Raw genomic sequence first — 26,241 nt, 5'->3', positions numbered from 1 at the left:
CCACGGTCCCAGGTAAGAGCACCTGGGAGAGTGGCAGGATTGGGTCACCTCATAGTGATGCTGTGACACCCTGGGGTGATGCTGGGGGCAGCACCGGTGGGGCATGGCTGGGACTCCCAGGGAAACCCTGGGGTGATGCTGGGGGTTGTGGGGGTGCTGGAGGGACATGGCTGGGACTCCTGGGAAAGCCCTGGGGCTGTGGAGGGGGCAGCGGGCTGGGTGGTGCTGGGGGTGATGTTGGGAGTGGTGGGGGACACTGAGGGGATATAGCTGGGACTCCAGGGAAAGCCCCGAGGGGACGCTGGGGACGGTGCGGGACGTCGGCGGGACACGTCTGGGACTCCAGGGAAAGCCCTGGGGCCGTGGAGGGGGCTGGGGTACCCCGGGGCGATGCTGGGGGTGATGCTGGGGCGAGGGGGGCCATGTCTGGGATTCCTGGGAAAGCCCTGAAGCCATGGAGGGGGCTGGGGTACCCCGGGGTGATGCTGGGGCCGCCGGGGCTCGGCCGCCTGCAGCCAGCGGCGGCAGCAGCTCCCCACTCCCCGCTCCCCGCTCCCCGCTCCCTCCTCCTCCTCCTCCTCCTCCCGGCTCCCTTCCCTCTCCCTTCTCCCAGAGCCAGCCCGGCCGGGGGAGGAGCCGGCCGCGCACAAAACCGCCCGCCCGGCCCCTCCGGCCCCCGCACCGGCACCGGCACCGGCGGCGGGGGGCGCCCAGCGCCCGCCCGGGGCCATGCGCGCCGCGGCGGGGCCGGGGCCGGCGGGGCCGGGGGAGGGCGGCGGCCGCCCGGGGCCATGAGCGCGGCGGCGGCAGAGGGGGGAGGCGGCGGCGGCGGCCCGGGCCGGCGGCGGGGCGGCGGGGGGAGCCCGTCGGGGCGGCGGGCGGGGGGCGGGCGGCGGCGGCGAGCCCTGCGCTCCCTGGGCAGCCTGGCCGGGCGGCTGCTCCGCACCTGGGCGCGCCTGGCCGGGGGCCGCGGGAGGCGCCGCGCCGCGCCGGAGGACGACGAGGGCGGGTTCCGGGGGGGCGGCCCCGGCGGGGAACGGCGGCGGCGGCGGCCGCGGCCCGGGGGAACGGCGGGGGGCGGCGGGGAGCGGCCGCCGGGCGCGCAGGGGCTGCGGAACCACGGGAACACCTGCTTCATGAACGCCGTGGTGCAGTGCCTGAGCAACACCGCGCCGCTGGCCGAGTTCCTGGCGCTGGGCCGCTACCGCGCCCGCGGGGCCCGCGCCGAGGTGACCCACCGGCTGGCCGCCCTGGTCCGCGCCCTCTGGACCCGCGACTACACGCCGCAGCTCTCCGCCGAGTTCAAGGTAAGGCACGCCCTGCGCAGCCCGACGGCACCCCCGGCTCCCAGCACCCGCCGGCATCCCCCCGCTCCCAGCACCCACCGGCATCCCCCCGCTCCCAGCACCCACCGGCATCCCCTGCTCACGGCACCCACTGGCATTTCCCCCCCTCTCAGCACCCACCCACCTGCATCTCTGACTCCCACCGGCATCCCCAGCTCCCAGGACCCACCAGCATCTCCTGCTCACAGCACCCGCCAGGCCCCCCTGCTTACAGCACCGACCTGCGTCTCCCACTCCCAGCACTCGCTGGCACCCCCTGCTCCCAGCACCCACTTGCATCTCTGACTCCCAGCACCCGCCAGCATCCCCCCATTCTCAGCATCTACCGGCACCCCCTGCTCACAGCACCCACCTCCCTGTCTCATCCTCCCCCTGGACCTTGCCCTGCCCTGCCCGATGCCCCCCAACCCGCTGCCATCACCCACTTCCAGCCGGGCTGCCTTCACCTGAGCTCTGACCTCCCTTGGGCGGGCGAGCTCCCAGCCCTGGCCACCCCATGGAGCCAGAAGGGTGAGCGCGATGGTGGCCGTGATGGTGGGGTGAGGCAGGATGGTGCCACCAGAGCCCAATTCAGCGGCCTCAGGCCCCATCACTGAGTGCGTGTCACGTCCCCGCTGGGCACGCGGCAGGCCTGCGCACGGCTTGGGGACGGGGCGTCGGGCACAAGGCAGTGCTTGGAGCCCGGCACAGCAGCCCCCCGTGCTCAGGGACACGTGCCAGCGGGTGACATTTCAGCAGGGATCTGGTGTCGCAATTAAACTTTGCAAAGTGCTGTGAGCACGGAGAAGCTGCTGGGAAGCCGGGCTCCTTCCCGGGTCGGGGATTCTGGCAGCACTGCCGGCTCCTGTGGCAGCAACCAGGCTGGTCCTGCGTGGGCAGGGGCTGGGGTACCCCCTGCTCTGCCCCCACTTTCCCAGGGGGACCTGCCTGCCTCCCTTCCCTGCCTCTCCAGGGAACCCCGCCGGGACTGCCGGGGTGGAACGGGTGCTCCTGCGGGAGCTCATTGCCTCTAATTTCCTTGTAGCAAAGTAACCAGCTCTTGCAGTGCTGGGCATTTCCATGCCCTCTGCTCCCACATGCGTTCCCTACGCACAGAGCAAAGACAAACCCAAGACTTCCAGCCTTTGCTTTGAATTTCCTCCCTCCGGGTGGTTATCTGCATCTTCCATGAATTTCCACCTTTTTTTTTTTTTTTTTAAAAAATCTGCCTAAATAAGATTTTTAAATAAGAGCTGAGTCTGCGACTCATTTTGCTTGAAGCCCATCCGTGGTGGCCTTGCTCCCTCTGCTTGTACTGGGATGCTTGTACCGCTGAGAGTGGGGCCAGGGGCAAGCGGGGCCGGGGCAAGCGGGGCCAGCGTGGCGGGTGGCCGCAGAGGGTCTTGGCTCGGGGTGTTTCCCGGTGATGCTGGAGGTCTGATCCCCGTCCTGGCAGGTCCCGGCATGCTGGTTAAAATCAGCTTGGATGGTTGGTTGGGGTTTAACTGCATCAGCTGGTTAAAATCCACACAGATAGTTGGGGTTTCTCCCTCCTGGTGCTGGTTTTGGGGCTGAGCTCCTAAAATTGTCCTTTCCTGGCTCTGAGCAGCCCCTGCCAGCCCAGGCTTGGAGATGAGTCCTTGGGGACCCCTAGCTCTGCCTTTTGGGGTGCTCCCTGGGCCCCCTCCCTGGGCTCCCTGCAGGGAGTTGGATTCCTAGCCCCACGCATCCTGCTTTTTTGGGGTCAGGCACCTATCCTGGCTCACGCCGCTCTCGCGGGAGCTGCTAACGCGGCTCTCATGGGCTGGTGGCACCCTGGCATCTGCTGGCGGCACGTACCCCGGCCAAGCCCTGGGGGGCACCCGAAACTGGGGCATGTAGCACCGCTGGGACCTCGGCTGGCTCAGTGAGGGAGCCGGCTTCGGCGCTGGCTCGGTGACCTAACAGCACCCCGATGGGCTCACCCTCCCCGGGCACCGCCTCGGCCCCACGGCGTTCCCAGCCCCGTTCTTCCCACCGCGGCATCCGGCAGGGGGGGAACCCCCCATAAAGGCATCGTGCTGCTTGCCTGCCAGCAAAATTAATGCTAATTAGCCAAAATGCTGTGGAGTACTGGTGGCGTGGGGGGGCAGGGAGAGAGAGTGCACAGCGTTAGGGCCTGATCCGGGCACGGGTGTTGCAGGGCAGGGGGATGCTGCTGTTGGTGGTTTTTGGGGCAGGGTGCCCAGAGGGAGCGTCACGGGGGTGTCATTGTCCCTGTGGCTGCTCCGGGGGGATGCTCTGGGAAGGGGGAGATGGGGGGATGCTCTGGGGAGCCCTGTCAGCGCCTCCAGGGGACCCCTGTGGGGCTGGGGGGAAGGAGGAGCGGGGCGAGGGGAGGGCAGCCCTGGGCAGGGGGAGCTGGCAGGACTTTGGGTGGAGGTGCAGAGGCTGGCAGGGCCCACAGCACCCCCTCCCCAGCACGGCCTTTGGGGGGGCTGGCGGGAGCCTCCTGGCACGTGGCTCCATCGGGGATCTCTGGTCTCTCCCTGGTCTCACCTGCTCTGCTTCAGGCGGGGGGTGCTGAGCGCCAGGCTCCGATGGGCCGAGCATCCCCAGTTTTGGGATGCAGGAGGTTTGCTCGGGCGCTTCCCTCCTGCCTGTGCGGGCAGGGCTGGCAGCTCCCCTGCCCGCGGGCCACACTTTGGCTTGACTGTACGAACAGCCCTTGTCTCCTCTGGTGCTGCGGGGGGCTGGGCTGGCACCGCCGGCATCGCCTTCCCGCGGAGACTGAGGCACAGAACGCACGGGGCTGGCTGCTGGTGATGGGGCGGCATGTGCAGGCAGGGGCAGGCAGGAGCAGGCAGGGTCCGTGGGAGAGCTGCTGCCTGCTGGAGCATCCCAGTGCTGGGAATTGCCTTCTCCTGGCTGTTACACCGAGTTGATGCCGTCAGAGCGCATGGGGCAGGTGACGCCGGTGGGTCCCCGAGGGCTGGACTTGCCTGTATGGGTTTGTTGGGGTGTGCAAGCTGTCCCCTCCCGGCTTCATCCTGGCAGCTGAAAGCCAGGACACCACGGTGATGGGCCACGGAACTGCTCTCTTGGCCATGTGTGCCGGTGTCCCCTCTGCTCTGCTGTCCCCAGGGGGGCCGTGGCGTCCCTGCAGAGGCAGGACGAGGACAGACGCTGTTGCAGGCAGGAAGCAGGGATGGGATTTTGTGACAGGTGCTAACGAACCGACTGTTCATTAGTGCCGGGCAGCGTGGCCCGAGGCTCAGCACCCTCCCTGCCCGTCTCTTGCAGAACATCGTCTCCAAGCACAGCTCGCAGTTTCGCGGCAACGCGCAGCACGACGCCCTCGAGTTCCTGCTCTGGCTGCTGGACCGCATGCACGAGGACCTGGGTGCCGCCTCCCCCGCCCAGCAGACCCGCGTCCCCGAGGAGGTGGGTGGCCCCCACCAGGGTGGCCGCACACCCTGGCTTGCGGGGGGACTCTATCCACACCGGGTGTGGGACCAGGGCAGCCGAGATGTCCTGGGAGGGGGCAGACCGGAGATGTCCCCCCCCACCCCGGTATGGGATGGGGATGTGGACGACGTGGTTTGGCCGGTGCGTGCGGGGGCTGGGCAGGGTGGTTGGGGTGCTGGGAGACCGTGGGGGTGTCGGCAGGAGCCCATCCAGCTGAGCACCCCAGTTCTGGTGGGCACCCCAGTTCTTGGGGTGCTTGGTCAGGAGGAGATCCAGCCCCCCACCCCTCCCCCCTCCAGCTAAGCCTGCTGTAATTACAGCGCTCGGCGGCTTTGCTGCTGGCAAAACGAGTAATTAAGTCTCCTTCCATCCATCTGCGCTCATGGCATCGCCCTGGCCCTGCCTGCTGCCTGCCTGCCTGCCTGCCTGCCTGCCGGGGCGCTGCCCGTTGCAGCGGATGGATTTGTGCCGCTGGTGTTTGCCGCGGCTCGGCAGCGTGCTGCCCCTGCTTTGGGGGGGTGTCCGTCTCGGGCACGGGGGTCCTGGGAGCAGCTTTGTCCTCCCCGTGCCCAGCTTGGGCCATCGTGGCTGTGGCCGAGGGGTGCGGGTCGGGGGGCCCTGCCTGGCCTTCAGCCTCGCCGGGCACGGCTCCATCCCACGTGGGAAAGCTGCGCTGCGGTGCCCATCTCCAAAGCCTCTGGCCGGGGCAGCCCCGTGGCTTCCAGCCCTTCTTGGCCAGGGGTGCGGGCTGCAGCCATCCCTGCACCGAGCTGAGCTGTCCTCAGCCCTGCGCCCCTTTCCCTGGGGGCATTCGGACGCCCCGGGCCGTTTGGGAGAGCCCGGCAGCGGGCAGCTCCCCTCGCTGCCCTGTTAAACACGAGGTGCCAACGTGTGCCGCGGGCTGTGGCGTGACGCTGGCCGTGCCCTCGGCTGCCCGCGCCGGCGGCCGTGCCGTGGCAAAGCCCGGGGCGCCTGTCTGGCTCTGGGGACGGGACCCTTCGTATCCCCCCAGCACCCTGGTTTGGCTCAGCACCCCCCCAGCCCCTCACCGCAGTCTCAGCCCCTTTCGGGTGGTGCCACCCAAGTGACACCCGTGTGCCCGGGTCGTGAGCCTGAGTAAACGGCCGTGACGCGTCTGGATGGAGCTCGGCATGCACACACGCGTGTGCCCGTCCTGGTTGTGGGTCGCACGGGCGGGGGGAGGAGGGTTTGCGCAGGTACTGCAGGCTGGGGATGGGGGGATGGTTCGCTCCTGGCCAAGCCCGTGCGGGGGCTCAGGGGCCGGGGGAGCTCAGCTGGTGGGGAGCAGAAGACGAGGAGGTCAGTGGTCCCGGGCACGGAGTCGGGCAGGGTGCAGATACTGTCCTGGCTGTTTGATGGGTGCCCATGAGGCGTCCGTCCCCTTGGGTTTTGGGGGGATGTGGGGGGGCCACGCGGGGCACAGACACCCTCCGGGTCCCCTCTCTGCCACACCAGATGGACCCTGGCCCCGGGCAGACCGTCAGGACACGTCGGGCTCAGCAGGACCCGGTGCCAGCAGATGGCACGAGGAGAATCCAGCTCCCGGCCAAATACCTCATTGATTTTCAGTCTTGCTCATCGCAACACCAAAACCTACTCATCTTACCCCAAAACGGCCCAGTCCTTTCCCAGGCTACTGAGGCTCCTTTCTGCGATGTCTCCTGCCATCAGGCTCCGTGTGCCCCTAGCAGGGGGTGAAGCCGGGGGCTCCTGGCCCCTGTGTGCGGGGATGGGGCTCCCTGCGGTTCCCCGGGCAGTGGGCAGGCAGGGACATGGTAGGCAGGATGCAGGCAGGGAGATGTCTCCCAGCCAGGCCAGTTTGGCTGTGTAACATGGTCACATCCCAACATCCCCATTCCCTACGGAGCGGAGCAGAGGACCCAGCTCTTCTCGGGGTCCCCTGGGCACGGGGAACATCTCGCCTGCCCAAGCCAGGGAATTTGGCAAAGGCAGCTGCCTCCCTGGGCGGGCAGCCGGCCTTTCCTCAGGACGGAGGAGAGGATCCTGCGCCGCCCTGGGAGCAAGCGGCAGGGACGCAGGCAGCCACCAGCACCGTCTGCGGCGTCAGTCCCTGCCGAGAGCAGGGAGAGCAGAGGCCGTGCCTCAGTTTCCCCAGCACCAGGCAGGGGGGATGGAGAGCAGGCTCCCTCGTGCAGGGCTCCTGAGGCAGCGTCCGGCCCACGGAAGAGCTGGGTTCTCTCCGGGAAGGGGGCCCGGTGTTGCTGTTGCTCAGGGACGTGCCATGGGCTTGCTGGGGGCAATGGGTGTGGGCGCCCAGCGGGGAGCACGGCTGGCTGCGGGGGCTCAGGGTGCCGGGAGCTGGTGCATCAGGCCCGGAGGGAGCTCAGGTGTCTGCGGTGTGGGGGGAGAGGCGGTCGCCCCACCGGCTGGGGCCAGGCCGGGGGACGCGGGGAGGTGGCTGAGGGATGGGTCGGCAGCGGAGCAAGCGCTGCCCGTGGCTGCCTCCCCTGCCAGCTCTGGGCGCGCAGCTGGAATCGCACCGCTCCCACCGCCTGCGCCGGACACGTGGCCCCCGAAAGCCCCGCTCTGCGGTGTTGGGTCGGGGTGCCGGGTGCCGTGCCTGGGCTTGGGGTGCCGTGCTGGGCTGCTGTGCCAGGGCTTGACATAGCGGGTGCCGCGCCGGTGCCACGCCTGGGCTTGCTGCTGGGAAAGGCGCTGGGGAAACACGCAGCAGTGGAGCTGCTTTGCTGGGCGGCACTGCAGCCCCGCGCTGGCACACCTGCCCGGGAGGGCATCGCACCAGCCGGGGCTTTTCTTATCTCCCCAATTCTGGTGATTTGCATGTGGTTAATTCATGCCCAGCCGTGTTTGCCTCAGGTGGGTGCGTGCTCAGGAAGGTGCACACCCACCCGCTCCAGGAGCTCATCTCGCAGACACACGGACACGCACACAGACACACGCACGCCTGCCTGCTGCAGCATCCCACCGTCTTGCCCACCCACGCCACAGCTCCCCGCAGCACGGCCGGTCCCAGCACCCAAGGGTGCGTTTGCTGGTACGGTGGGTGCTGTGGCACCTCCCTGCCCAGGCTGCCAACCCTGCAGGCGTGTGCCCATGGGTGCTGGGGCTCCTTCCGGGGTGACACTGGGGGGACACCAGCTTTCCCTTGCCGGAGGTGCCCGTGCTGCGGCGTGGATAAGCCAGCCCAGCCAACTCACCCAGGATGTCCCTCCCGGAGCGTTTCAGCCGGGCTCAAATGTGGAGTCCGGAAGCTGCGGACAGCGGGGCTGCGGCTGGTGGGATGGGACATACCCCAGCATCTCTCCAGGAGAAGGCACGCAGGGAGCTGGAGGGCATGGCAGTGCCGGGCTGGCGGGTGCTGGGCAGGGGTCACTTTGGCATCACCTTCAGCCTGTCCTCATCCCGTGGGGACACCAAAGCCGGGCTTGGTTCACTGGGACGTGTCCCCAACCCCTCAAGGGTCACCCAGCACCTCTCTCACCCCGCTTGTCTCTTGCCCCGCAGCCTGGCGAGGACGGCAGTGCCCGTGCCAGCAGCTCCCTGCCAGCCGCCCAGCATCCCCGCGGGCAGAGCTTCGTGCAGAGCCACTTCCAGGCGCAGTACAGGTGAGTGGGGAGGGACGGATCCTGCCCGGCCAGGGGCAGGCTCCCTGTGCTGGAGGGGCTTTGCTGTGGGTGGCCGGACTCTGTGAGCCCAGGGAAGGGATGAGTTGGGGAGTGCTCAGCTCTGCAGAGAGGCTCCCTCCATACATCCCTCCATACATCCCTCCATCCAATCATCCCTCCATCCCTCCATCCCTCCCTCCATCCATGCCTCCATCCATCATCCCTCCATCCCTCCATCCATCCCTCCCTCCCTCCATCCCTCCCTCCATCCCTCCCTCCATCCATCCCTCCATCCATCCCTCCCTCCGTCCATCCCTCCATCCATCCCTCCCTCCGTCCATCCCTCCATCCATCCCTCCATCCCTCCATCCCTCCCTCCATCCCTCCCTCCATCCATCCCACCCAGCCCAGGCACCGGAGCTGCCTCCCCCATGAGCGGTGCAGCCACGGCTGAGGGCAAAACACCGAGCGAGGGGTTTCAGGACATTTCTTAGTCCGCTTCAATGCCAGCAAATATTTTTGTAAGTGTCAAGAAAGACACGGGGAGGGTCAGAGCCCGAATCCCTGCGGCAGTGAGCGGTGTGTCCTGCCCACTCCCCACCCCTGCCGCAGCCCTGGGGCTCCTGCCCTGTGCCGGTGGTGAGCTGGGAAGCTCCGGGAGCAGCAGAATTAGGATGGAGCGGTGTTTTGTCTGCACGGTGCAACGCTGGCAGCAGTGCCCGGGCTGCGCGGGTGCAGCAGGGTGGGGGTGAGGGGCCGGGCAGCTCTTGGCTGGAGGGGCTGAAGTGTTTTATTAAGGCCTGATCCAGAGCAGGGTCTGAACCGCATCCCAGGGGCGGTTTTTGGTGCGTGTGGATGCCTGGTCCTGGGAGTGAGGGCACGGAGGGTGACATCAGCCACATCCAGTGTCACCTCCTGGACACGGGCAGACCCAGCCCTGCCCCTGCTTCCACCCGCCACGCACCTTCCCTGGGCATTTCATACCCCCTGCCTTCGGAGACCCCGCTGCCCGCCTCGCCTTGGCCCTAACGAAGCCTTGAGCTGTTCCCTTCATTATCACCGCCCCAGGGTGGGCAGAGCCACCAGGAGATGGCTTTTGCCGGGACAGCTGCTTGCGCACCGCGACAGCAGTTCCCTGGCGATAGCAATGCGGCTGCTGAGCTGGGGGGGCTCAGCCTGGGGAGACGGGCAGGGCTGCAGGCAGGGGATGGGCAGGGGATGCCCTGGTTGTCCTCCGTCAGCGCTGCTGGGTAGGTGGTGGCAGGTGGTAGAGCAACCCTGTAAGGCGTAGTGTCCCTCAAGGGTCCATACTGGGACCAGTACAATTTAACATCTTCATCATTGACGTGGTGGGATTGAGCGCAGCCTCAGCGAGGTGGCAGGTGACACCGAGCTGCCTCGTGCCGTTGGGCACTAGAAGGAGGGGGTGCTGCCCAGAGGGACCCCGATGGGCTGGAGGAGTTGGCCCGTGTGAACCTCACAAAGTTCATCCAGGCCAAGTGCAAGGTCCTGCACGTGGGTTGGGGCAGTCCCCAGTACCAGTACAGACTGGGTGGTGAATGGAGAAGGACTTGGGGATACTGGTGGGTGAAAAAATGGACATGAGCCAGCAATGTGTGCTAGCAGCCCAGAAAGCCAACCGTGTCCTGGGCTGCATCCCCAGCAGCGTGACCAGCAGCTCGAGGGAGGGGATTCTGCCCCTCTGCTCCGCTCTGGTGAGACCCCCCTGCAGTGCTGCATCCAGCTCGGGGGTCCCCAGGACAAGAAGGACATGGAGCTGTTGGAGCGAGTCCAGAGGAGGCCACAGAGATGATCAGAGGGCTGGAGCACCTCTGCTATGGAGACAGGTTGAGAGAGTTGGGGTTGTTCAGCCTGGAGAAGAGAAGGCTCTGGGGAGATCTAATTGCAGCTTTTCAGTGTAGAAAGGAGACTTGTAAGAGATGGAGAAAGACTTTTTACCAGGGCCTGTAGTGACAGGCCAAGGGACTGTTTCAAACTGCAAGAGGGTGGGGTTAGATCAGATATCAGGCAGAAATCCTTCCCTGTGAGGGTGCTGAGGCCCTGGCACAGGTTGCCCAGAGAAGCTGTGGCTGCCCCTGGCTCCCTGGCAGTGTTCAAGGCCAGGCTGGATGGGGCTTTGGGCAACTTGGGCTAGTGGAGGGTGTCCCTGCCCATGGCAGGGGTGGGACAGGGTGCTCTTTGAAGGTCTCTCCCACCCCAAACCGTTCTGCGGTTCTCTCAGAGGACTCAGCATCGGGGTTGTCCCAGGCCTGTCCCAGAGGACCAGCGTGGGGATGCGCCTGCCTGTGGGTGATGGGACACCCCGCATGTTCATCTGCCTGAGACTCACGGGATGCTCAGCTGGGCCAGCATCTGGCCACCCTGTCCCCATGCCACTGCAGGCGTGAGGGGACACATCTGGCACCACAAGTCCTTCCTCCTCTCTCAATTAATCCCTCGCCCTGTATGAAAAAAGGCACTTTAATTATCCACCCCCTCCCGTGTGCCAGAGCCCGTCTGTGTGCAAAAGGATTTATTAATTTGTGCAGCTGCTTCGCAGAGTTCGGTGGCTCTTTGAGGTGACGGATAACAAGGGCGCAGGATTTTGATTTGGTTTTTAATTTATTTTCCCCTTTTTGCTAAATAAGAAGGAGGGGGGAAAAGAAATAAAAAAGAATTGAAAAGAAATAGAGGGTAAGGTGGTTGTTGGCATTGAAGGCTCATTGAAGCCAGGCTTTGGTGGAGCATCTCCTGCAAGATGCTGTGGGAGACAGGGAAGCCTCCCGCTGGCGGGGGAACCTGGTCCTTCCCGGTGGCCCCATGTCCCCCGGCAGAGCGGACGGGTCCCCTCACTGTCCCCAGGGCTCCCCTGGAGCCGGCGACTGTGCCACGGCAGGGACCTGGCAGGCTGAGCCGGCGGCCCCGGGGAAGCTGGCAGCGTCTGTGCAGCACAGCCCGTGTCCCTGCGGCAGGGCTGGATACTGCCACCGCCCCACGCCGGCAGGCTGGGAACGGGAGTGCTGGGCGTGCAGCCACGGCGGGTGCAGGATCCGGCCCCGCGGTGGGGATGGGGATGTGACCCCAGTGGGTGCAGGATCTGGCCCTGTGGTGCGGATGGGGATACCACCCTGTTGGGTGCAGGATCTGGCCCTGCGGAGGTGGCAGGCGGCTGGTTCCCAGCAGGTGGATGGGGAGCGTGGCAGGACCGCAGTATCCCCTGGGTGCAGTTTGCTGGTGGGACGGTCCCCAGCCGGTGCCACCACCGCCCCCACCTCTGGCCATGGGTGCCAGGGCGGGTGAGGGGCCAGCAGTACCCCCAGGGAACGCAGGGGGGTTTGTCACAGGGCTGCAGGCAGCTGCCCTTTTGCTGCCCATCACCGCCTCCTCCCTGCTTTACAGGAATGGTCCTGTCCCCTTCCAGCACCCCAAGGTGTTGTCCCCACTTAGCCCCCACCTGGGCAGGCTGGGATCACCCCAAAGCCTCCAGGAGCCAGAATCCACCCTGGGCTCTGCGAGCCCTCAGCAGGGGGAGCAGGATCTGGGGGGGGTTTGGGGCCACAGCCACGCGTGGGAGTGGGAGACCCCCAAACCCCAGCCCTGGGATTTTACTCTGGCTTCTCTAGCACCAGGTGCTGCAGGCGCCGTTGGTAGGTTTCAGAGTGAACGGACTGTTGGGCTGGGCGGGCGTGTACGGGCAGCAGTGCCTCACCCTGGCAGGAAGTTGTGCAGACCCTGCGGGATGCTGAGACCATCCGAGCCCTGTGGGATGTGGTACCCAGGGTGCGGTACACGGCGTGTGGTACCCAGGACGTTGTACCCGGGATACGGTACCCAGGGTGCAGTACATGGGGTGTGGTACCTGGGGTGTGGTACCCAGGATGCGGTACCTGGGATGTGGTGCCCGGGATGCGGTGTATGCAGGGTGTGGTGCCTGGGATGTGGTCCCCAGGATGTGGTCCCCAGGACGCGGTGTATGCAGGGTGTGGTACCCACGATGCGGTACCTGGGATGCGGTGTATGCAGGGTGCGGTACCTGGGGTGTGGTACCCAGGATGCAGTACCCGGGATGTGGTGCCCGGGATGCGGTGGATGCAGGGTGTGGTACCTGGGGTGCGGTACCCACGATGCAGTACCCGGGATGCGGTGGATGCAGGGTGCGGTACCTGGGGTGCGGTACCCACGATGCAGTACCCGGGATGCGGTGGATGCAGGGTGCGGTACCTGGGATGTGGTGCCCGGGATGCAGTACTGGTGGCGGGGCACTGCAGCCCCAGGGTGAGGACTCCAGGGGTGCTGTCCCCGCACTGGTGACGCGCCCCAGCCACGTTTCACAGGTCCTCCCTGACGTGCCCTCACTGCCTGAAGCAGAGCAACACCTTCGACCCCTTCCTGTGCATCTCCCTGCCCATCCCGCTGCGCCAGACCAGGTGAGCTGGGCCCCGCGCCTCCCCGGCCGCTCGCCGGTGGGGTGAGAGGCGCATCCCCGGCCTGGCGGGGTGTCCGCTCCAGCCGGAGTAATTTGCCTATTTGGGGGTAAATAATTAACGCGGGAGGTGGCAGCGGCGCTGGGACGGGCGACGGCCACCGCCACAGGAGCCGTGTCCGGCGGGTGTTAGCCATCCCAGAGTCAGGACACGGGTCCACGCGGCGCGGTCACGAGTGGCGTCGGGTCTCAGCGCGGCGCGCGGTGGCTGTCCCCGCTGAGGGGGTGTCTGTCCGTGTCCGTGTCCCGGTGTCCCCAGGGCTCTCAACGTCACCCTGGTGCTGCAGTGCGAGCGCCGGCGGTTCGTGCGGGTGGGGCTGGCCGTGCCCCTGCTGGGCACCGTGGCCGAGCTGCGCGACATGGTGGCGCGGGAGGGACGCATCCCGCCGGAGCAGGTAACGGGGTGCGGGGTGTGGGGGTGCGGGGGTGTGTCCCACTGCCCCGACCCCGCAGGGCCGCTGAGGGTGCTGGGTGCCGCCCGCAGGTGATCCTGGCCGAGGTGTCCCCGCGGGGCTTCCTGCGCTCCCTGGGCGACGCGGAGGAGCTGGGCACGGCGGGGGCGAGGGCCCCGCTCTACGCCTTCCAGCCGCCCCCCGCCCGCCCCGCAGGTACCGCTCCCCCTGCCCTGCCATTGGTGGGCGGCTGCCTGCCCGCGCCGCTCTGATTGGTTGGGAGCGGCCTGGGCGGTGCTTGGGGGGGTGGCGGGGTGGGAGCTGTGCCGGGGAGGGCGGGGCCGTCCCCGGGATTGGTGGGAGGTGGTGGTTCCGCTCGCTGTGATTGGTGACTGAGAGGTGTGCTCCGCTGCGGTTGGTGGGAGGAGTCCTGGCACCCGTGGTGTGGTTGGTAGGAGGCAGGTGTGCTCCGCTGTGATTGGCGGTAGTCTTGTTTTCCCCTCTCCCCTCCTGCCCGTGATTGGTGAGAGGCAGGAGTGCTCTGCTGTGATTGGCGGAGACCACGCTCCCCGGGGCTGTGATTGGTGGAAAGCACGGGCCTGGCGGGGGCTCCCCGCGGGGACGTGGCTGCGGGAGAGGGGCGCGGGCACTGGCTGCGCCCGGCGGTGCTAACCGAGAGCCCCTGCACCGCCCCTCCCGGAGGGCTGGGGGGCTCACCCTGCCCTGCCCTGCCCTGCCCGCAGGGTGTCCCCGCAGCCTGCCCGCCTCCCCCGGGGCGGCCCAGCCGGAGGGGCAGCGCCTGCTGCCCGCCGCTGCCCGCTCCTCCGACTGCCTGCACCGCGGGGCGGGCGGCCGCATCCTGCTGCTGCTCTGCAACACGGCGGGCACCGGCACCCAGCTCGCCAGGTACCTGCCCGCCCTGCCTGCGCTTTGCCTGCGCGCCGCCCTCCCTCCCTTCCCCCCCGTGGGAGGGGGCGCGGGGCTGTCCCCCCTCAGCCGGGTCGGTGTCCCCCGCTGTCCCCAGGTTCGGGCCACCGCTGGTGCTGTGGGAGGAGCGGGGCGTCTCCTGGGAGCAGCTCCAGCAGAGCATCCTGGCCCAGCTGCGGGCCCTGCTGCGGGCAGAGGTGCGGGCGCAGGTGAGCTGGAGCGGGGGGACACCGCTGTCCCCTCCCGGGGCTGCTGGCACCTGCTGGCACCGCGGCCGTGGGGGGATACGGAGCCGTGGGTGGCCGTGGTGCCTCCATGGGTGGCTGCAGTGGAGGCGTGGGTGCCCATGGTGCCTCTGTGGGTGACCGCGGTGGCACCGTCGCTGGCTGTGGTGTCACCATGGGTGCCCATGGCGGAGCTGTGCTTGGCTGCAGGGTCGCTGTGAGTGGCCGAGAGTGTCACCGTGGGTGGCTGGGGTGGCCTTGGGGGTGGCTGTGTTGTTGACCCTGCTGGGTGATGGTCACTGTGGGTGGCCGTGCTGTCCCTGTGGGTGGTCATACTCGCACTGCAGGTAGCCAGTGGTGTCACAGTGGGTGGCCACGGGGTCACCGTGGGTTGCAGTGGTGTCCCTATGGGAGGTCATGTTGTCACCATGGGTGGCATGTCCCTGTGGGTGGCCCTGGTGGCCCTGTGGGTGGTCACAGTGTCACTGCAGGTGGCCAGTGGTGTCACCATGGGTGGCCACAGCACCACCATGGGTGGCCACAGTGCCACCCAGCTCCCACAGCAGAGCCGCCCCAGCCCTCAGGTGCCACCACCCCAGGGGCGCTGGTGTCCCCACGCTGCCCCTTTGCCCCCCAGCCACACCGCAGCCAGCGGGATGGGTCATCCCCCAGCTCTGTGTCCCCATCCCCACAGGTGTCCCCTGCCAGTCCAGCCAAAGAAGTCTGATTTTGGGGGCTTTTTCTGTCCCATGTCACAGAGCACGGCTCCCCCCGGTGCCGCTGGAGGGCAGGGGGTGCTCTGCCCCCCACCCAGCCCCACAGCCCCCTGTCCCCTTGCAGGGCGCGGGAGCTCTCTTCCGCATCCGCCTGGCCGGGGGCTCGGCCCCCTGCGCCTACCTGTCCCCGCAGGACCCCCGCCCTCTCTGCCACCCTGCCGTCGACAGGTAAGGGCGCTGCAGGACAGGATTGTCCCCGGGATGTCTGCTCACTCCCCAGGGGTGGCCAGTGGTGGCACCATGGGCGGCCATAGCGGTGGTCACCCCACTCCCGCCCCACGTCCCCACTGTGGGTGCTGCGCAGGGAGGCAGTGGCCGTCCCCGCCTGCCGCCACGGGCTGGCAAGGAGGTGGCCCCACGGGGACAAGGGGTCTGGGGGGACATCTCACCTCATCCTCGCCCCCCAGAGCCCTGCAGCTGAGCGGGGCAGGTGGCCCTCCCCACGTGAAGCTGACGGTGGAGTGGGACATGAGCACCAAAGAGCGGTGAGTCCCTTGCACCCAGGGTGGGGGGACACCCCAGCACCCAAGTCACCCTCCCTGATGCACCTGCCAGCGTCATGTCACGTCACACACACACCCCCCTCGCCCCCAGCCTTTTCGGCAACATCCAGGAGGAGGTGGTGCAGGACGCAGAGAGCGTGCAGCTGCAGCAGCAAGCGCACCGGCAGCAGCACAGCTGCACTCTGGACGAGTGCTTCCAGCTCTACACCAAGGAGGAGCAGGTACCGGCACCTCACCAGCCGCGCGGGCAGCAGGCACCCTGCCCGCACCCTGCCTGCACCCGGCAGAGCCGCCGCTGAGGGCTAGTCCCGCTCACGGCACGGCGGCCGTCGGCGTTTGTGGTGCCGGGGTGGCTTTGGAGGTGGCGGGGGGGGGGGGTTGGGGAGGGAGGTGGCCATGGCATGTGGTGTCCCCAGCTGGCCCCGGACGATGCCTGGCGCTGCCCGCACTGCAAGGTGCCCCAGCAGGGCACGGTGAAGCTGAGCCTCTGGACGCTGCCCGACATCCTCATCATCCACCTCAAGCGCTTTCGGCAGGTGGCTGAGCACCGGCACAAACTCACCACACTGGTGAGGTTCCCCCTGCGGGGTCTCGACATGGCCCCCCACATGGCGCAGCGGGGCCAGGCCGGCGGGCAGCTGTTGGGGCGCTGGGCGCCCTGGCAGCCCCCCCTCTGCCTGCCCCCGAGCTGCCCCCGCGACTACCTCTACGACCTGTACGCGGTCTGCAACCACCACGGCACCATGCAGGGCGGCCACTACACTGGTGAGCGGCGGGGGGCGGGGGGGCTTGGAAGTGGGGGGGGGGGGCGCTGCAGGGGGTGTGCTGGGATGGCAAGGTGTGGGGCTTGGGGGGGCACTGCAGGGGGTGTGCTGGGGGGGCAAGGTTTGGGGGGGCACTGCAGGGGATATGCTGGGGGGGCAAGGTGTGGGGTTTGGGGGGGCAATGCGGGGGGGTGTGCCATGAGGTTGGGGGGCACTGCAAGGAATGTGGCATGGGGCACGGCAGCAGGGTGGGGAGCACTGCAGGGCTTGTGCTGTGGGGCACAACATGGGGTTGGGGGGCAGCTCAGGAGGACGTGCTGTGGGGTACAGAGTGGGTTTGGGGGGGGGCACCTCAGGGGTATCTGCTGTGGGGCACAGCACAGGGACACACAGGATGGTGCTGCAGCCACGCCAGGGCTGGCCTGGCACTGCGACGTGCCCCCCAGCACCGTCCTGCACCCCCAGGCTGTCCCTGCACCGTGGGGCTCGTGCTCCTCATGGCACCCTGGGGCCGGGGGGGGGGGCTGGGGGGGGCCAGGGCAGAGCCTGCGTCCCCCCCTCACCCCCTGCGTCCCCCCTCACCCCCTGTCCCCAGCCTATTGCTGCAACGCCCTGGACGGGCGGTGGTACAGCTATGACGACAGCAGGGTAGAGGGGGTGCAGGAGGCGGAGGTGAGCACCCGCAGCGCCTACATCCTCTTCTACCAGCGCCGCAACGCTGTGCCTGCGTGGTCGGCCGGCAGCTCCGTCAGGGGTGAGCACCCCCACCTCCCTCCCCGCCTGCGCCCCAACAGCACCCGCGGCCACCGCCCCGGGCACGCGTGGCACAGGCGAGTGCACGTCTGTGCACCCAGAGTGCAGTATGTGCACGTGCAGCAGAGCCAAACGCGTGTGCATTCAGCACGTGCGCACGCTGGGGGGGGTGTGCACAGAGCACGGCTGTGCGTATGCGCAGTATGGTGTACACACACACACACACACAGAGCACCACTGCATGTGCACGCGTGCATAGATGCACACCCGTGCACGGACAGTACAGCAGGCAGGCACGTACGCACATACACAGAGCACAGGTGCGTGCACACACGGACACACATGCACACCTGTGCATGGACAGCATGGCAGGCACATATGCACTCAGCATAGCTAAGCGTGCACACATGCACGCACATGCCTGTGCACACTAGCACGCATAGTGTTGTGCGTACACAGCACAGCCAAACACACACGCTTGCAGACACGTGCGTGAGCAGCGTGGTGGTGCACGTGCACTGTCAGTCACAGCACAGCTGAGTGCACGTGCATCCACAGTATGGTATGTGCATATGCAGCAGAGCCAAATGCGTATGCATTCAGCACATGCACACACGGCATGGTGTGTGCACACAGCACAGCCACGTGCATGCCCTTGCACACACACGTAAACAGTGTGGTACGTGCGCACCCGCAGTCGGGTGGCATGGTCAAACATGCACACGTGCACATGGAGTATCATACGTGCACATACAGCACAGCGAAATGATGCACAGCCTGATGCATTCACACACACACAGCACGACTGCATGCACACACAGACGTGTGCACACCTGTGCACGTGCAGTACTGCAGGCGTGTGTGCACATACACAGACACAGCATAGCCAAGCGTGCAGACGCATGCCTTGCACACGGGCATGCAGCGTTGTGCACACACAGTACAGCCTAACGCACACCCTTATGTGCACGTGTGTGGACGTGCACGCGTGCCTGTCACAGCCCAGCCCAGCGCACGCACGCACGCGGGTGTGCACGGAGCTACACGCTGTGTGGGGCACGTGCTGTGACACAGCACCGCTGGCACGTGTGGCACAGCAAGCGTGTGCACGGGCACACCCCGCTGGCGTGCTCACGCTCGCCACGTGCTTGTGCGCGCAGCTGGATGCACGTGCACGCGCAGCTGGCTGCAGCCCCCTGCGCCCCCATTGCTGAGCACCCCGCTGCCCGCAGGCTCCCCGGCCCGCTCGCTGCCGGAGCACTGGCTGGCCCGCCTGGGCGGCAGCACGCCGGACACCGTGGGGCCCTCCCCGCCCGGCACCCCCGATGCCACCGCCGCCCCGGAGAAAGGTGATGCTGAGCACCAGCCCCCCGCCCCAGCACCCCAGGGTGGCTCCCGGACCCTCCCAACTTTTTTTATTTAATTCCAGGTGGCTTCGAGGCCAGACCCATGGTGCGGGGCGTGCAGGGCCGCAGCCTCAGCGTGAAGCTGTGTCCCGCCGGTGCCCCCCCCCGGGCCGGGCCGCCCCGCTGGTCCTTCGCCTGCAAGGAGCGGGGCCGGCCGGGGGGCCCGGGGGGGCTGGTGGCCTACCTGGAGTCGGGGCGCCGGCCCCGCTGCACCCGACGCTCCCTCCTCCCGCTCGGCACGGGTGGGGAGAGCGGCCCCGACACCCCCCCGGCCCCCAGCCCCGCGCCGGCCGGGCCCCCCAACCAGCCCGGCAAGGGGCAGCAGGAGCCGGGCACCCCCCGCACCCCCCGCCGGCCCCTCCGCCTGCCCGCGCCGCGCCGGGCTGCCAGCGCCGAGGGGTCCCCGCGCCCGCCCCCCAAAAGTCAGAGCAGCCCGGGGCGGGGCGGGGAGGGGCCGGGCGGGCTCCGCTGCTCGGGGCTGCCGCGGCCGGAGGGGCGGGCGGGTGTCCCCCCGGCACGGCCGTCCCCCGGCACGGCGGCCATGGCCCGCTCGCAGAGCTCGGCCAGCCTCCCCCCGCGCCCCGACGGGGCCCTGCGGCGCTCGGCCTCGCTGGGCAGGGGCGCGGGGGGGCCCCCCCTGCTCCCCCTGCCCCCCCGGGGTGCCCCCGGGGCCACGCTGCAGCGAGGACGGCAGCCCACGGGCTCGCTGTGCCGCCCGGCCGTGCCTGAGTCCAGCTTCTGAGCCACGGCCGGTGGGCATCCCCACCCGGGGCATCCCCACCCCGGGCATCCCCACCTCGGACATCCCGGGCCAGGGGCTCCTGAACTGGGGGTGTCTCAACCTGAGGAGTCCCGAACGAGAGGGTCCCAAACAAGGGCACCCCAAAGCAGGGTCATCCTGAACCAGGAGCATCCCAGCCCGGGGGCTCCTGAACCAGAGCACCCCCAAACCAGAGGCATTCAGGTATCCCAAAGCTGAGGCATCCCAAACTGGGGGCATCCCAAACTGGAGCCATCCCAAACCGGGAGCACCCCAAGCCAGAGGCTCCTAAATCAGGGCATCCTGCCCCAGGGACATTCCAAACCAGGGTCATCCCGAACGGGTGGCTCTGAACGCAGGGGCATCCCAAACCAGGGGCATCGCCCGCTCACCTCCCCATGCCCCTTCCCAGGGAGCAGGCAGACGGGCAGGCAGACGGGCAGGCAGGCGTGGGCTCCCCGGCTCTGCCAGCTGTAAGACGCGAGAGTATTTATTGTACCAGGAGAGTTTTACTGAGACGCTTTTTGTTTTCTAAAAGGCGACTATTTTGGGGGGCAGGCCGGTCCCCCACACCAAGGTCTATGCAATACGCGATTCCTCCAGCCAGCTTTTGTACGCGGGGGCTGCGGCCCCATCGCAGGCGGTTTCTATTAAAGACACCTGAAAGGAGCCCGGTGCGGTGCCGGGGGCAGCTTCCGTCCCAGGGGACGTGTCCGGGGGTGGGAAGGACACCATGTCCCATCAGTGGTGGTCCCAGTGCTGTGGGTTGGGGTGGTGGGGATCAGCCTGAGAGTGGGGCTTGGTGGGGTCAGTGCTGGTCGGATCCTGCCCCTGGGTGGTGGCTGTGTGCCTGGTGGGAGGTCCCGGGGGTGGTGGCAGCACCAAGAGCACCAGGGTCATGGTACCATGTGGCTGTGCCCACCAAGGCAGAGGAAGATGTCTGGAGAAGCATGGTGCTGCCACATCAGGAGGCAGGGATGGATGTGGAGGAGGAGGGATCAAAGAGGAGATGGAAGTGGAGGAGACAGGTGGAGGAGGTAGGATCAAAAAGAGATGGAGGTGTAAGTGGAGGAGAGGAAGAGGGTGCTGGAGATGGAGGTGGGTGGAGATCGGTGTGGAGGAGGTGGGCTTGGGATGGAGGTGGAGGAGATGAAGGTGGACGTGGAGGAAATGGGGTGGATGAGGTGGGATGGAGGTGGAGGTGATAGAGGAGACAGGGACAGAGATGGAGGGAGAACTGGAGGAGATGGAGGTGGAGATGGAAGTAGAGATGGAGGAAGTAGGAAGTAGGACTGGGTTGAGGAGGAAGAGGAGGAGGAGGGGATGGAGGTGGAGGAGATCATCCCTTGCCGGAGGGCTGCTCCAGGCTATGGCCCTTGCTGTGCCACTGCTGGTGCCGTGGCTGTGACCTCGCTTTGCTGCAGGGGACAAACCTGGCTTTGGCACCCATGTGTCACCCAGGCAAGCGGCAGCCCTGGGCACTGCAGGTTCCCCAGGGCACTGACCATGGGATGCCACTGGCCACAGCGTGTGGCTGGCCATGGGATGTCCCCAACTATGGGATGTCACCAGCCACGCAGAGCCATGGGATGCCGGTGTCCATGGGGACGGGAGGGAAGGCCGTGCTGCCCAGTGCTTTGCCACCATTGCCAAAGGCTGTTGGATTTGGAGGGTGGTGGGTTGACCCTTCTGACCCAGCCTGAACAGCTGAGACCTTCTGGTTCATGCATTGCAGAGCCCCAGCAGCTTCTGCACCCCCAAAAACGCCTGCACCCCACTAGCCCCCCCCTGCACCCAGCCTCAGCTCAGGTGCGTTGCACCAGCTTTGGGGTGCCGAGGGGGCGGTGCTGAGCCCAGGGGTGGGGGGGGGGGCTGCTTGGGATGTGCAACCCTTCCCAGCCGGGCAACTCTTTTAGGAGTGGGGGATTTCCAATCTCCTCTCCAACAGAGAAGCCCCTGGGCTGGGGACCCCCCCCGCAATGATGTGCCCAGCATGGGCAGAGCACCTTACCTTCCCGGGCACCTGCCTGCAGGTGTGATGGCCCGGAGGTGCCTCCACACCACCTTGCTCCTCCCCAGGGAGCAGCATCCCCCAGAGCTTCCCCTCCCCGTGCCCCATGGACATGCCCCTCCGTACCCTGCAAAGTGGGGTCCCAGCACCCACCCCATCCCACCAGGCTGGGGGAGCCCCTGGGGCCACACAACCCCTCCGCTGCCTGTCCTCCAACGCCGAGCGGTATTCCCCTCCGCACACGCGCTGCTCGGTCCCAAAACACAGGCAAGGACCTGCCACAACTGGGTTGGTGCCCACCTCGGGTTCTGGACCATCCCAAATCTGGGCTGAGACCACCCCAGGCTGGACGCTGCCCCATCCCTTGGGACCACGGCAGCTCACAGAGAGCAAAAAACCATCATCTTATCACCAAAACCCTCATAAAGCCCCGTTTCTTCCAGGAAAGCACCTTCCAAGAGCCTGTGTCCTAAAGCCATCAGTGGGCACCAATATGGGATGGGACCACCCCAAATCGAGCCTGGGACCACCCCAAATCTGGGCTCAGACCACCCCAAATCTGGGCTGGGATGACCCCAAATCCAGGCTGGGTCCACCCCACGCCTGGCACTGCCCCATCCCACAGGACCAGAACCCCAACATCCCGCACAGACCCCACCCCACCATTTTACCACCCCAACCCTCATCCGCCCCCACACCCTCCTTCCAAACACCCCCCCCTCCACCGCCGCCGGCACGGCCGGGCACGGTGCTGCCGGTGCCGACAGGCATTAACCAAACGCCAGCGCTGCCGGGCAGTTCACAGCGAGTGGCACACGGATTTATTGATTGCTTTGGGGTGCTGGTGCCCCCGGTGCCCACCTGGGGCGAGGGGCACGGGGCGAGCGGGGCAGGGGGCGAAGCGCTGCCATGTCCATCCTCCCTCTGTGCACCGGGTGGGCGGGAATGGCTCCAAATAAAACAAATCTCTATATATTTTTTCTATATATATATACAAATATATAATATATATATATCTCTGCTGATATATATATATATCTTATCTCTCTGGAAAGGATAAAAGGTTAATTTGTCTTTGCATGCACGACCAAAGCCACCAACCCACGGGGACAACAGGTGCCGAGGGACGCGCGCCCTTGCCCACTGGCACCCCGAGAGCCCGGGGGGGCCGCATCCTGCGTCCCCGGGTTATTGCTGGTCAGGTCCCATCCTGCTCCGGCGAACAAGCGGAGGGGGGAGAAGCCAAAGAAATTAAATCCCGCTGCAAAGCGCCGGCGAGCTCGTTGTCACCTGGCCGGTACCCGGTGGCACCCGCCGTCGGGGCACGGAGGAGATGGTGGCATCGCCCCAGGACCGTGGGTGCGGCAGGGTGGGGGGGGGGGGCGTAGGCACCCGGTCGAAAGGCAAAGTCTGGATAAGGCGAAAAAAAATGAAATAAAGAACAGCGACCGCCCCCAACCTGGGCGCTTTGCCACCCAAAACTGGCGTGCCAGTGGCCCTTGGTGCCAGTGCCCGGTGCTGGCCGTGGGTGCCGCAAGGATGAGCTTGGGGACAGGGACACTGTCATAGGGCTGTGCTCTCTGATTCCTCCTCCTCCTCCTGCCGGGCGGCCGGGCCCGGCCCCGAGAGTCTCTGCGGTGCCTCCGGCAGGTCCCGGCACAGGGCGGCATCCGGGGAGACGTGAAGGGAGGGGACCTCAAAACGGAGCAGACCTGCGGGAGGGCAGAGCGTTGGGGGACACTGCGGCAGGGGCTTGGTGGCAGGACACCTTGCTGGGGCTGGTGCCGTGTTAGTGCCACCACTGGAGATATCGCCACCGGTCCCCGCTCTGTGCCACCCCACCCTGGCCAGAGCCTGTGGCACCAGCCCCGATGGCCCCGCTGTTCCCGCACGCTGCCTGTCCCCCACGACGCTCTGCTCTGCTCTCCTCCCACCGAGCGCAGGTGACACCGCTGTCCCCCCTCCCATGGGACAGAGGGACCCGCAGGGCGAGACAGCACGAGTGAAGTGACAGAGGGTGACCCACAGCCCGAGACAGGCGGTGTCACCGCTGTCCCTTGCTGAGAGCAGAGCAACCCACTCCCGGATAGAAAAAGCACTTCTGCCTGCGCCTGCCAGGCTCTGCTGCCTGCTGCCGGCTCGGGGACCCCGCAACGGGCAGCAGCTCCCACGGGCACATGGCAGGGGAGCTGCACCCATGCCAGGGTGCAATGCCGGGGCTGCACCCATGACGGAGCTGCACCCATGCCAGGGTGCAATGCCGGGGCTGCACCCATGACGGGGCTGCACCCATGCCAGGGTGCAATGCCGGGACTGCACCCATGCCAGGGCACGATGCCGGGGCTGCAGTCACGCCTGGGTGCAATGCTGGCATGCGATGCCAGTGTGCAATGCCACACCCATCGCACACACACGGTGCGGTGCCGCACCAAAGGCAGGCTGCCCGCCGGGAACGCCCGGCCCTGGCTCTGCAGGGTGCCCAGGGACCCGCTGCCACCCCCGGTCCCAGCCCCTCTCAGGCAGGATGGGCACCCGAGGGGCAGCGCCCGGCCTCTGCGGGTCCCCATGGCCAGCTGAGCCAGAGCCAGGGGGGTCCCAGCTGCGCCCGACCCCACGCTCCTCCGGTCTCTGTGTCCCCAGGTGTCCCCGGTGCCACCTGGCACTTCCAAAGCATCGCCCTGACTGTCCCCCTCAAACCCTGCAGCCCTCACTGCTGCAGAGACACCGGGGTGGGGGGACACCAACACAACCCAGGGACAGGGAGGTCAGGACAGCAGGAACAGCGGCACGGCCTCGTGGTGCCTCCAAGGGACAATGCCACCTTCCTGGGGACAGTTCCACCTTCCCAGGGACATCACCACCTTCCCGAGGATGCTGCCACTTTCCCAGAGACATTGCCACCTTTCTGGGTACATCACCACCTTCCTGAGGACGCTGCCACCTTCCCAGTGACTCTTCCACCTTTCCAGGAACGCTGCCACCTTCCCGGGGACGTCACCACCTTCCCGGGGACAATTCTGCCTCCCCGGGGCCATCGCCACCCCCCCCGGGGCCACCCCCCCCCCAGACCCTGGGACACCAGCAGCTGTCCCCCCCCGGTGCCACCAGCTCCGTCCCGCCGTTACCTGCCAACGCGCCGTCCCCGGGGCCCGCGGCGTCCAGGCGGGGCAGCTCGGGGGGCTGGGGGGGCCCGGGGGCGGCCGGGGGGGGCTGGGGCGGGGGGGGCAGCGCGGGGCGTGGCCGCGGCTTGGGCGTGGGGCGGGATTTGGGGGCGGCGCTGGCGGGGGGGGGCAGGAGCGGGGGGGGAGGAGGAGGAGGAGGAGGAGGAGGAGGCGGCGGGGAGGAGGGCTGGCCGGCGGGCAGGCAGGGGCCCGGGCCCGGGGGGGCGGCGGGGCCGTAGGGAGAGGGGGTGCTGGGGGGGGTGGGGGAGAGGCTGGCGGGGGAGGGCTGCCCCCCCCCCTGCTCCCCCACGGCCGCCCGGGGCGGGATGGGCGCCAGCTTCTTGGCCACTGCGAGACAGAGACAAGGGGAAGGGGGGGGTCAGGGGGCTGGGAGGAGGCGGGGTGTCACACCGAGCGGGGACCCCCGGGGGGGTGTCACACCGAGCGGGGACCCCCCCCCCCCCCGCCATCCCCGGCCCCGCTCCTACCTTTGCGCAGGGCGTGCGGGCTCTGCTCGGGGGGCGGCTGCTGCCCGCTGCCCGGCCCGGGGGGGAGCTCCTTCGGCTTTAAAGTGCTGGGGAGGGGGGGACACACGGGAAGAGAGGTGAAATAAAAAGGAAAGAAAAAAGGAAAAAAGTAAGGAAAAAGAAACTAATCATGAATAGCCGAATAAAAATGAAATCGAAAAATAATAAAAATGAAAAATAAAAACATTTAAGAATAAAAACAAAAAAAATTAAGAACAAAAATAAAAAATAAAGAACCAGGATGAAATAAAAAATAAAATATTTTAAAAAAATTTTAAAATAAAATAGAAATATATTAAAAATAAATCAATAATAAAAATTAAAATTAACAATAATAAAAAATAAACATAAAAATGAAGGCAGAAGAAGGAGAGCCGTGAGGTCCTTCCCGCCTCCCCCCCGCTCCTCCCGCCGCCCCCCCGCCCCCCCCGGCAGGCAGAGGTGCGGAGCGCAGCCCCCGGGCAGGGCTGGGGGGTCCCGGGGGGGGGCCGGGGGTTAACTCCAGCCCCCAGCCTACTTGCGGGACCCACGGCACCCCCCGGGACAGCGGTGACAGGGCCCACCGAGCCCCCCCCCCCCCAGCCCCCCCGTTTCGGGCTCCCCGTGGTTACCTCGCCGGGCCGGATCCTGCGGCTCGGGCGGGCGGGCGGCTGCCCCGGGGGAAGGGCAGGGCTGCGGGGCGGGGGGGGGCAGCGGGGGGCACCCCGTTTTGGGGGCAGTGCCACGGGGTGGAGGAGCGGCGAAGGGAGCAAGGCTTGGCGCCAGGGTGAGGGGCGGGCAGCGAGGAGGAGGAGGGGGGAGGAAGGCTCCAGCTGCAGCCCGGCCAGAGGGACTGCGCCCAGGGGTGGGGACGGGGCCAGGAACCGGGGGCCAGGGGGACCCGCTCGTCCTCGGGGCGGGGGGGGCTGGAGCCGCCAGCCAGCCAGGCAGATGCCGGGTCACCCCTGCTGCAAAATGTCCAGAAACACCATAAAGAGCAAAAAAAAACAACCCCAAAAAAACAAAAAAGGAGGAACAAAAATAATAAAAGAGCAGAAGCGCTGGCGGCGGGGGGGGTACAGGGGAGAGCAGCAGTGGAGCCCTCGGGGTGCCAAAGCCCCCCCACCTCATCCCACCATGCCAGGATCCAGCCCCACGGCATGACCCACCCGGGGCTGCCACCCCCACCCATGGG

General features: G+C 67.1%; 2 protein-coding genes across 5 annotated transcripts in view; one reads left to right on the top strand and one right to left on the bottom strand.

Annotated features, from left to right (window-relative positions):
* The first annotated feature begins 676 nt into the window (after positions 1 to 676).
* Positions 677 to 20,018, top strand: USP43 (ubiquitin specific peptidase 43). Of its 3 annotated transcripts, XM_054847046.1 has the most exons (15): positions 678 to 1,307; positions 4,608 to 4,748; positions 8,280 to 8,380; positions 12,715 to 12,807; positions 13,123 to 13,258; positions 13,348 to 13,471; positions 13,999 to 14,161; positions 14,280 to 14,391; positions 15,247 to 15,350; positions 15,590 to 15,667; positions 15,777 to 15,906; positions 16,102 to 16,450; positions 17,045 to 17,203; positions 18,435 to 18,551; positions 18,632 to 20,018. In XM_054847046.1, the coding sequence occupies exons 1-15, from the start codon at positions 792 to 794 to the stop codon at positions 19,348 to 19,350; spliced, it is 3,042 nt and encodes a 1,013-aa protein (XP_054703021.1). In that variant the 5' UTR covers positions 678 to 791; the 3' UTR covers positions 19,351 to 20,018. The 3 variants fall into 3 exon arrangements, with proteins under 3 accessions (XP_054703023.1, XP_054703021.1, XP_054703022.1); XM_054847048.1 differs by lacking the exon at positions 4,608 to 4,748 and having other exon boundaries at positions 677 to 1,307; XM_054847047.1 differs by lacking the exon at positions 15,247 to 15,350 and having other exon boundaries at positions 13,958 to 14,161.
* Positions 20,019 to 22,194: 2,176 nt separating this feature from the next.
* ARHGAP44 (Rho GTPase activating protein 44) overlaps positions 22,195 to 26,241 on the bottom strand; it is a 29,059-nt gene continuing 25,012 nt past the window's right edge. For both annotated transcript variants that reach the window (XM_054846573.1, XM_054846574.1), the window contains 3 exons: positions 25,029 to 25,114; positions 24,505 to 24,888; positions 22,195 to 23,091 (listed from right to left, as the gene is read on the bottom strand). In XM_054846573.1, coding sequence (XP_054702548.1) covers positions 22,943 to 23,091; positions 24,505 to 24,888; positions 25,029 to 25,114 — 619 coding nt within the window. In that variant the 3' untranslated portion in view covers positions 22,195 to 22,942. The remainder of the gene's footprint in view (positions 23,092 to 24,504; positions 24,889 to 25,028; positions 25,115 to 26,241) is intronic.

The sequence above is a fragment of the Grus americana genome, chromosome 18, assembly GCF_028858705.1.
Source record: "Grus americana isolate bGruAme1 chromosome 18, bGruAme1.mat, whole genome shotgun sequence".
NCBI classification, from domain to species: domain Eukaryota; kingdom Metazoa; phylum Chordata; class Aves; order Gruiformes; family Gruidae; genus Grus; species Grus americana.
Note: the sequence above shows the minus strand (reverse complement) of the source record. Positions and strands in the feature narration are given on the sequence as shown.

Excerpts from the sequence above, each read along its gene's own strand:
- USP43 (XM_054847046.1), top strand. The coding sequence starts at position 792 with ATGAGCGCGGCGGCGGCAGAGGGGGGAGGCGGCGGCGGCGGCCCGGGC. Across the intron at positions 15,668-15,776 it reads GACATGAGCACCAAAGAGCG|CCTTTTCGGCAACATCCAGG; the intron begins GTGAGTCCCTTG and ends CCTCGCCCCCAG. Across the intron at positions 16,451-17,044 it reads GCAGGGCGGCCACTACACTG|CCTATTGCTGCAACGCCCTG; the intron begins GTGAGCGGCGGG and ends CCCTGTCCCCAG.